General features: G+C 38.2%; 1 protein-coding gene across 1 annotated transcript; it reads right to left on the bottom strand.

Annotated features, from left to right (window-relative positions):
• Window positions 1-385: 385 nt before the first annotated feature.
• Window positions 386-3,556, bottom strand: LOC110280438 (uncharacterized). The gene is made up of 8 exons (XM_021141486.1): window positions 2,799-3,556; window positions 2,458-2,585; window positions 2,119-2,297; window positions 1,741-2,031; window positions 1,564-1,632; window positions 1,238-1,390; window positions 938-1,126; window positions 386-724 (listed from the first exon to the last, which is right to left on the bottom strand). Exons 1-8 carry the CDS (start codon window positions 3,554-3,556, stop codon window positions 386-388), a joined length of 2,106 nt encoding a protein of 701 aa, XP_020997145.1.
• Between the last annotated feature and the right edge of the window lie 7,086 nt (window positions 3,557-10,642).

Raw genomic sequence — 10,642 nt, 5'->3', positions numbered from 1 at the left:
TGATTTGTCCACTTAACTTACCTTCATAGTTAGAGGTTGACTTAGTGGGAGAAAAAATATAATTCTCATCACTATTGATAAAGATAACTAGGATAGGACTTCCAGTTTTCATATCTTGCCAAGATATTTCTTAGTTATTAATTTATTAATTCCTGCAATCCATTTCTCTTGTTCAAAACCTTTTTGAAACCCAAAAATACTATTTTTCATAACCAATAATAAAACACACTTTCCTGCAATTCCTTGAGAAGACGACCCAAGGTTTGAATACTTCGGTTTATAAATTTTATTGGGTTTGTTACTTGTGACAACCAAACGTTTGTAAGAAAAGGATTCTTGTCGGTCTAGAAGCTATACTTACAACGGGAATCTATTTGTGAAAATTCTAGATCATGCCAGAATTTCGTTCTTCACTCCCAACATCCGGTATACAAATCCTTCCCTTGTACCTCCATAACCCTTCATCATCCTTAGTGAATTCCTCACACCTCTTATCACCAACTGGTTGAAACAATTGCTGTAGCTTCTGCTCATCTTGCTGAGCCTTTTGTATTTCTGATTTAAGCGTGCTTGAGATCTGTAACTGGTTCAAACATGCTCTTCCGGCCACTTCACTAATATCCAGCTTAAGATCCACAAACTTATCCACTATCTCTTCTTCCTTGATTCTCATCCAAGCAATTGTTAAAGATTTCCGACTCAAAGCATCAGCTACCACGTTTGCCTTTCCAAGGTGATAACTCAACTCAAAATCATAATCTTTAAGCAACTCTATCCACCTTCTCTAGCGCATATTTAGCTCTTTCTGATCAAAGATGTACTTGGGACTCTTATGATCAGAAAAGACGTTAAATTTTACTCCGTACAAGTGGTGTCTCCAAATCTTCAATGCAAACACAATTGCCACTAATTCCAAGTCATGAGTTGGGTAATTCACCTCATGCGGTCTTAGTTGACGCGATGTGTAAGCCACCACGTTCTGGTGTTGCATCAACACGCAACCCAAACCCTTCAAAGAAGCATCACAATATACTTCAAACGGTTCATGCAGTTCCGGTAGGATTAAAACAGGTGCTAAAGTTAACTTCTGCTTCAAGGTCTGAAAACTCTCTTCACACTCCGACGTCTACACAAATGGCACTTCTTTCCTTGTTAACTTCTTCATCGGTAGCGCAATCCGGGAGAATCCTTGGATAAACCTCTGGTAATATCCGGCTAAACCCAAGAAGCTTCTCACTTCCATCACCGTCGTCAGTCTTTCCCATTCCATCACCGCTTCTACCTTAGAAGGATTTACAGCTATTCCTCCTTTACTCACCACGTGGCCTAAGAACTTTACTTCCTCCTTCCAGAACTCGCACTTTGACAATTTAGCATACAACTTCCGTTCCTTTAAGATTTGCAGCACAACCTCAAGTGTTCCTCATGCTCCTTTGCCGTCTTAGAGTAAACCAAGATGTCATCTATGAAAACCACTACGAATTTGTCCAAAAAGGGACAAAAGACTCTATTAATGTAATCCATGAAAATAGCAGGTGCATTCGTTAACCCAAAGGATATTACCGCAAACTCGTAGTGTCCATAGCGTGTCCTAAATGTAGTCTTAGGGATATCATCCTCCTTCACCCTTATCTGATGGTAACCGGATCTCAAATCAATTTTGGAAAACACTCCAGCTCCTTGCAATTAATCCATCAAGTCATCTATTCTTGGCAGCGGGTACTTGTTTTTCACAGTCACTTTGTTCAACTGTCGGTAATCCACACACAAACGCATTCCTCCATCTTTCTTCTTTACCAATAAAACTGGCGCTCCCCACGGTGATACATTCAGTCGAATGAACCTCTTGTTCAGAAGTTCTTCCAACTGAGTCTTTAATTCTGCCAGCTCTATCAGATCCATTCTATATGGCGCAATCGACACTGGTCCGGCTCCCGACACCAATTCAATTGCAAATTCAATTTCCCTTTGAGGTGGGAACTCAGGGATATCTTTCGGGAATACTTCTAGAAAATCTCTAACCACCGGAATCTAATCTAAGTCCTGGGCATCGCTCAACGCATTAGCAGCCAACAGAATATAACCCTGACACTTCTCTCCACTACAATGCACCCTTACAGAGTTCAGGTAATATCCTGTAGCTACCACTGCTCCATTCTCTCCTTCCAACAAAACCCGATTCTTTGACAACCAATCAAATCCCAAAATCATTTCTAGCCCCACCATTGGTAAACAGATCAAATCGTGTACAAAGTCTCTACCCTCAAGCTTGAAACCTACTTGTCTACAAACATAACCTAGTCATAACTGTTTAATGCGGAGTATGTACAAGTAGATCAAAAGGTAACTCTGATACTTTCTAGCCTAATTGCTCAACTTTAGCAAACAAAATAAACGAATGCGAAGCTCTAGTATCATATAATGCAATTAAGGGTTTATTACCAATTAGACATATACCTCTCATCAACGGATCCGCCTTGGAAGCATCCTTGGCATTCACAGCAAAGAGTCGACCTTGATGCTGACTCTGGCCCGCATTCTGATTCCTTCCACGAGTGCAATCCCTTGCAATGTGGCCAAGCAACCTACAATTGAAGCAACCACCTAAACCAATCTTGCATGAGTCATAAGGGTGAAAACATCCACAACGATCACAAACTAAATCTGGAGAACTCTGACGCTAATTTCCTCTCCTATTAGCATACTAAAATTGGTTCTGATTGTTCTTTCTGAAGCCCCCTTGGCCTTGAGGCGCATATTCTCCTCTCTTGAAGCTTTGTCCTCTCGGATGAAAATACTTGCCACGCCCCCGACTAGAGCTTCCTCCATGAGTGTCCTTGGATGCCACCACGGTCTTGGCATACTCTTCCACTACTCTAGCCTTGTTCACCAAGTCAGAGAAGACACGGATCTCCAAAGGAGCCACAACAGTCATAATGTTATCCTTTAAACCCCTCTGGTACTTAATACATCTCCAACTCTCGAAAGTCTCCGGGTCACCCTGACACACCCTAGAAAACCTACAAAGCTCTTTGAACTTATTGGTGTACTTAGCCACAGACATGGAACCTTGCTTCAGCCGCATTAGCTCCATCTCCTTCGCTTTCCTTGCGGACTCAGGGAAGTACTTCTTGTAAAAGGCCGTTCGGAACACATCCCACAGAACATCAGCGTTCTGTTGCTGTAGCAAGTGACACTCAGCTTGCCACAAGGGCTGGGCCTCTCCCGCTAGCTGGTAAGCGGCAAACTCGACATACTGATTGTGTGGAACATGTTGCGCCTGTAAAGCACGCTCCATGGCTTGGAACCAGTGATCCGTTTCAGTAGGATTTATGGATCCTCGGAATGTTGGCGGATGAACCTTGAGGAATGTCACCAAGGTCATCGGAACTCCTCCCATGTTATCGCTGTTACCCTCAGCATTATCATTGGCATTCCCTTTGCCGTTTCCGTTGCCATTTCCATTCCCGATCGGTTGGCCCAATCTCTGCATAACTTGCAGAGTTGTAGCAGCATTAGCTTCCATGGTATTAGCGAGATTCACCATTGCCACCATGAATTCGGCATGATTGTCAGTTGGTTACTCATTCCTACTTTCTTGTGTACGTGTTCAACCTCGTCCGCGAGTGGCAATGTAGGGTTCCTGTCCACACCAAACAGCCGATATCAAGGTGATCAGTCTCAATATCAAAAGTCTAGTGCTTCAATTTTCCCAAACAGGCACTCACAAACAAGCATGCTATGCATATCTCAAGCAGATAACCTAATAGCGTCAAAGAAAAAACACATAGAGTATGCAATGAAGCACAATCGGTCCATCCCTCAGGCTCACGAGGACGAACCGTTCTAATACCACTAAATGTAACACCCTAATTAGCGTAAGCCTTACCTCATGTCGTAAAGCAAAGGTTAATCAGAGATTACGACGGATCTAAGCTCATACATAATATATAATTAGAAGGAAAGATATAATCTAGAAGCCCGATGAAAGATATAGCTCAAAAATAGGATTTAAAAGCGCAACATGTACTAACGAAGCTACTAACTTAAGGCACAAGATATAGATGTAATATAAACAGGATAATAGTATAATAGTGTAATATCATAAGGAACTAGCCACGACTCGCAGAGTTTAAGCCGGCTAGCCATATACAGACCATACAGAAACGTGACAATTTGAAAATAGCTTATACAAGTTTTGTTCTCTCATATACAAGCCTCTAGGCAAAGACAAAATACAAAAGTGAGAAATGTATAAACAAAATAAACAAAAGACTCCAAAAGAATCCAAGATCCTCCGCTTCTGTCACCATCCAGCAACTCACCGAGGTGGGTTGCGCCTGCATCTGAAAAACACAACAGAAATATGGTATGAGAACCGGAGGTTCTCAATATGGTAATAGTGCCCAGTGATGTAGGATATAAGACCCCGGGACGCCGAAGGCAATCCTAAGCTCCATATCCATCACAAGATTTCAAACTTAAGCATTCTAAAATAGATAAGCATAATATATCCACATTGACTTAAATAAACCAGGTCATCTATCTTAGGGGATTTCTAATCTAACCAAACACCGCTGTCCCACAGCCTTCACCAACCGATCCTCCAAGAGATCCTATCGCCACCGCCTTCCGAACCTCCTCAATCCCAGTAGAAAACACAGGTAATATACAATGCAAGTAAAGCACAAGTAGAAGCATATAAGGCAAATAATTCAAATAGCAAGTAAGCATGTTATTCAATTAGGCAAGCCATTACAAGTAAACAAAGCATAAAAACAGATAAAAAATGCATATGATGAATGTCTGTCCTACTGGCTGTGATATCACATTGTCGGTTCAACTGCTAACCCGACACATCTCCATAGAGACGTCGCCCTTCGGATTTCTCATATGGGAACCCCCGAGATATAGTGCCCGGATCACTGTCCAGGTACCGGCGCCTGCACGCTCTATAGTTCCGAAGGGATGCAAGTGGGATACTCTTGCCTCAGACCTCACATCTCAACGTAAGCGAGGTTAACCACTGTCCTTACGCCGTCGCCACTACCTCGACAGGCGGGATTAACCACCGTCCCTACCGGGTGCATAGCGTCTCATAATTTCAGTACAAATCAGTACTTCAGTGGTTTTTCAGAAAACATTTTCAGTATACATAGATCCATCATCCCATTCAAAGTCCTCGACTCATCTTAACTACTGTCCATTCTCAATTCAGTTTCCAACATCAACAAATCATGATTTCTCATCTTATATATCAATCACCCTTCATATGACATCAAACCATCCTTAGCCCGCCAGAAACCTCGGCCTCCATTTTCTAGATACTCGAAACCAACCCCAAAAGTCTTAAAATGGTGTTATAGAAGCTTACAAGCTTGTTGGGAAGGTAAAATAGTTGAAAAACAAGTAAATTTGAGAAACAAGACGTGTGCGGCCGCACAGGGGTCCGTGCGTGCACACGCTCAGGAAATTTCAAAATGTGTGCGTACGCACAGGTGGAAAAACTTACAGAATTTTTTCACTCGCACAACCTGTGCTAGTGCCCCTAACAAAATGGCCTTCCCGACGTGTACGTCCATATAGGTTGAAATTTTCCCTTAGATATGTGCGCGCACAAGCTGTGCTAGCGCGGCAAACAGAACGCACTTCCCTGCCTGTGTGTGCGCACAGGTGTGTGCACTTGCACAAGTCAAAGTTTCCGCAGGGGGTGCGCCTGCACAAGGGTGTGCGTCCGCACATATCAGAAATCTTAAAATTCTGTAACTTTGCAGAATTTCAGATTTTTAACACCAACTTTGAATGATCATAACTTCCTCTACAAAATTCCAAATTTGCCAAACTTTATATCAAATTAAAGGGTTTTCAAAGATCTTTAATTATAATCAAATTTTATTCAATTTCAAAAACCGAGGCAAAAGTTATAATCGAATAAAGTTTACCAAAAATCCAATTTTACCAAACTTCATCGTTTACACAATTTCTTACCATACACATTCCAAATCATACCAAACCATTTAAAAACCTCATCTTTCATCAAAATTGACCTGTTATGACATAATACACCATCACCACATTTTCCTTCACATTTCATCATCTTCAACATCAACACCAAAATATATCACACTCTTACAACCATAATGCTAAATCATCAAATTCAACATCACTTACACCATCAATATTCCTTTTCAAGTTACACAATCAATCATCATTACCATATTACCATCATCCATCATAATCAAACACAACAATCATTAATTCCTCATAAATCACCACATACTATCATTTAACAACTCAACAACCATTTAGATTCAACCCTATCCTATGGGTCACTAGCCTAAGTGTCCATGAATATTATATACTACATAGAGGAAACCAAAACCATACCTTGGCCGATTCTCTATATGCACCAAATCTCCAAATTAGCACAAACAAGCTTCCAACCACAATCCAAGCTTTCAATTCCTCTCCAATAAGCACAGTTAAGTTCCAATAGCTCCCAAAGCCACAAAAATCAAACTATAAACATACAAATCACCTCAAATCAACCTAGGGTTCCAATTAAACATAACTTCACAAGGGTTTCATGGCTCTTACCTTTTCCAACATATTTGGAGGTCAAAATCCAAGGCTAAGCAAGGATTAGAGCAAACCTAAACATCCAAAATCACAAAACTCATTTAACCCAAAGCCCTAGTAAACCCAAAATTTTTGAAGAGAGAAACTGAGAGGAATTTGAGCTTTTCTTACCAATTTCTTATATGACTTTTGTGGAGCTCTTCACAAGGAATGCGTAGCTGCTGACGGCACGCAAATCAGAACACCGTAGCTCGAGATATCGCAAGTTGAAGTGTAGAGTGAATAGTGTTTTCTATTCTCCTCTCCCTCTTCTCTTATTTCTGATGTGTGTGTGTTATGAGTGTTGGACCCGGTCCAACCCGTTAGCATTTTTAGCTCGTTTGGCGCAACTTCGGGCTAAACCTTTAAAATTAACACCTGGTTTTCAACTTCTAATATTTTTCTAAGGTTTTCGACGATTTTTCACTTTTCTCGTGCGGTACCGGGCAGACTTGAACCGGTTCAACTGCCGGTTCGTGGTTTTTCACGGTTTTTTGCAGAAAACACATTTTCTGACTCGAAAAGACCCACTGAGTCCAAAAATGATATTTAAAACTTCAAATTCTCACTCTAACTTTTTGGAATCTAATTTGGGCAATTAATCGCTTAATTAACCGGTTGATTAGTTGCGGTTCTTACATTTTTCTTTTTACGCATGCCAAGTGTTTGATAAAATGTCTAGTTTTGGTATAGTTTTTCACACTCTCGGCTTAGGATTGAGGGATTAGGTGACCTTGAGTCATTGATGTCAAATATTGATTGGTAATTTAGGATTGTTAGTTGATTTGGTTTCCACTAACGCTAGTCTTTCACCAAGCTAATTAATGAGTTGGCTAGGATTTGTGGATTGAGATCAATTATGTCTATTTGACTTATCCTTAATGTTAGGATTGACTAAGTGATATTAACTCTTCATAATTACCATGTTTGTGGTCAATGTTAATTGTCATTTACTTTCTTGATATTTAATTTTGTATCAATTGCTATCTCACCCTCGATTCTTCATAGCTAAAGATATGCACCCTCACTGCAATTTTTTTAAGAGATGACCCAGGATTTAAAACTCCCGGCTTTTATTGGCTCACATTGTGACAAACAAATTAAATGTTGATTGAGAGTCATTCATTGATTTAGACTATGCTTGCAATAAAATTCTTTTTTTGGGATAATTCTAGACCGCCTTTGGCCCTCCATCAGTATGCATCTATGGTGGTTGCTCATTCCTTCGATTATTAGTTAATAGCAAGAAAATTAAGAACAGTGCTAGAAAAGGTCTTCGGAAAACGAACTCAAAGTCAACAAAAGCTTTTAGTCAATGGTTGTTTTATTTTGAAAAATTTTCTCATTAATCTTAGTTATGATGTGCTAGAAGTATAAAACATTAACGCTTTCATTGTAGTATTTTACAAATATTTTAACAATGTCATTTTGTCAATCTGATTATACTGTCTAGGTCAAAAGCAAAGGAAATAAAGGAAGGACAATTTATTTGATGCTGGATTAGATCTGCTTGTTGATTCAGATTCAACCAACGTAGAATATGCCTGAAGGCATGCCACTTCAAAACTTTTATGATCAACCAAATACCATAAAAGGGTCTAAGCACTATAAAAAAAATCGAATGCTACTAAGAAGACAACTTATGGTTCATTCTGACATTACTGATTTGACCGTTGAAGAACCAAACTAGGAAAGAAAAAAAGGAATGAATAGGTAGCTGAAAGCAAGGAGTTAATGTTGACAATTAACAATTTTGAAGTTTCATATGCAACTGCAATATCTAAGAGAAGTTGAATGAGAGATGGGAAAGTTTCCGAGAATCTTTTTCACAAAAGAAGTTAAAACCTTATCCTTGAATAATGTAGTAGTAATAGTTTTAACAAGTTGTTCTAATCATCTTAATTTTTCTCTCTAATTTCAGTAACAATAACATACTGGGCAATCAACTAAATGGATTAATGTTCGTCATAAATCATATTTGTATTTAATCCCGATTCGTATTCAAGTCCACCTTCTCTAATTCCAAACTTAAACTAGAGAAAATTTAAAATGGGCAAACTTTCTCCAGATCCAAACATTAAATTGCTGTTTACAAGATTAAGCAATATTTAAAAGACGACCAAGAGCCTTTTTTATTTCCCAAAGTAGTAAACTGCTACAACATTGAGTGCTTTACAAACCTCAAAATGTGTCTTTCTTCACATTTACTAAAAGATTTGGTAAGTTTTTTTAAGTTTATAATTTCAGAAAAATATATCTAAACACAATTAATCTCTTTTCTTAGCTCTATTTAAGTTTATAATTTCATTGACTTTACTACTCGAAATTACAATAAGTATAAACATCAAACAAAAATTAAAAATTTATCATTGTCATGTAGTCATGTTTGGTTTATATTTAGAATTGTTAGTTTCATCTTTTTTGCTTAAAAAGTTATTATGCACTGTATTTTTTATGACTCTTTTATTGACATTATATAAATGACTTTACATAATTAAAAGTTTGAATTCTAATTTGCATTTTTGTAGGTTTTTTCTTTTTTATTAACACTGGCACTTGTTTAATTCAGTGATTCGGATCCACATGATCAATAAACCACGTAGAAAAATATATGCAAGTCGAACTAGAATGAAGATAATTGATATAACACCTTACTTCATCAATTAGTACATGAATTTCATCAAATTTAACATGAAATAGAAACAAATAAAAAACACCAAGATGATATAAACAATAAAAATCATGTGTTTATTATCCAAAAAGACAACCTCATCAAAATGTATAGAACATGAGTGATCCCAAGAACAAAAAAGAACTGGTGCAACTGCTCAAGATCCTCATATGAAACAAATGGCTCGTGAAGTTGATACCTCTTTCCAACTTTTGCGTGAAAGGCCACCTAAAGTGATAATAGAACACAAACAATTAGATGCATAATATAAGATGCATAAATGACATGTTAGCTACATAAGTGATGCTATTTCAACTCATCATCCTAATATACGAATCATCACCAGCATCACCAACTTGTAGTGAGGGTACAAAATTTTTACTTATTTATTTTATTTTATACACAATTATTCAATACTTCATTACACTTATCAAGGAATATTTCTTATTTGTTGAGGAAAAAAATGTAATTATAATAAGATTGCAAATATTTCCTTACACTTATCAAGGAATATTTCTTCATTACACTTAAATAATATTAGATTTTGTTAATGCTAAATGTATATTTTAGAAACAATTTAAATTGAGATTCAGATGTCAGCATATTTCAAAGCACCAACATTCTATCATTCAGGTTGACAGTTAAACGTTACATTTTTTACACATGCAGGAGATTTAATATCACAAAATTGAGAAAAAAAAGATATATACAAAAGAATTTTAAATTTGTATATGCAATGAAATAAAATTTCCAGTATTACCTGACCCGCTGGTACATAAGGATCTCCAGCTAGTTTCAAGGCCTCAACATACTCATAAGGACTGCAGATGCTGCTGGATTCTGACCTCCCTGCACTCGAAGTGGATTTTCTGGAGATACAGAAGCCCAATTAGTGCGCTCTCAATTGCGTTGGAAAGTATACATTCTGGGCTTTCCAGCAATGTATAATAGTCCATACTTTGCCCGAGATTTGATGGCCCAAACCGGCGTTGCAAATCAGCTTCAGAATTCCCGGCGTTTAACGCTGGAACTGGCACAAAAATTGGAGTTAAACGCCCAAACTGGCACAAAAGCTGGCGTTTAACTCCAGGAAAAGTCTCTACACATGAAAGCTTCAATGCTCAGCCCAATCACACACCGAGTGGACCCCGGAAGTGGATTTTTACATCATTTATTCATTTCTGTATATCCTAGGTTACTAGTTCACTATAAATAGGATATTTTGACATTGTATCTTTATCTGATGACACATTACATGTTTCTTATTGTATCTTCTATGGCATGAGTCTCTAAACCCCATGGTTGGGGGTGAGGAGCTCTGCTGTGTCTTGATGGATTAATGCAATTACTACT

Source organism: Arachis duranensis, chromosome 4 (genome assembly GCF_000817695.3).
Source record: "Arachis duranensis cultivar V14167 chromosome 4, aradu.V14167.gnm2.J7QH, whole genome shotgun sequence".
NCBI classification, from domain to species: domain Eukaryota; kingdom Viridiplantae; phylum Streptophyta; class Magnoliopsida; order Fabales; family Fabaceae; genus Arachis; species Arachis duranensis.
Note: the sequence above shows the minus strand (reverse complement) of the source record. Positions and strands in the feature narration are given on the sequence as shown.

Bases quoted from the DNA above. Each gene is read 5' to 3' on its own strand.
- LOC110280438 (XM_021141486.1), bottom strand. From the start codon at position 3,556: ATGGTGGCAATGGTGAATCTCGCTAATACCATGGAAGCTAATGCTGCT. The intron at 2,298-2,457 runs GTATATGTCTAA...AGTTATGACTAG, and splicing joins GGCGGATCCGTTGATGAGAG to GTTATGTTTGTAGACAAGTA. The intron at 2,032-2,118 runs GTAAGGGTGCAT...GACTTAGATTAG, and splicing joins CAGGATATTACCTGAACTCT to ATTCCGGTGGTTAGAGATTT.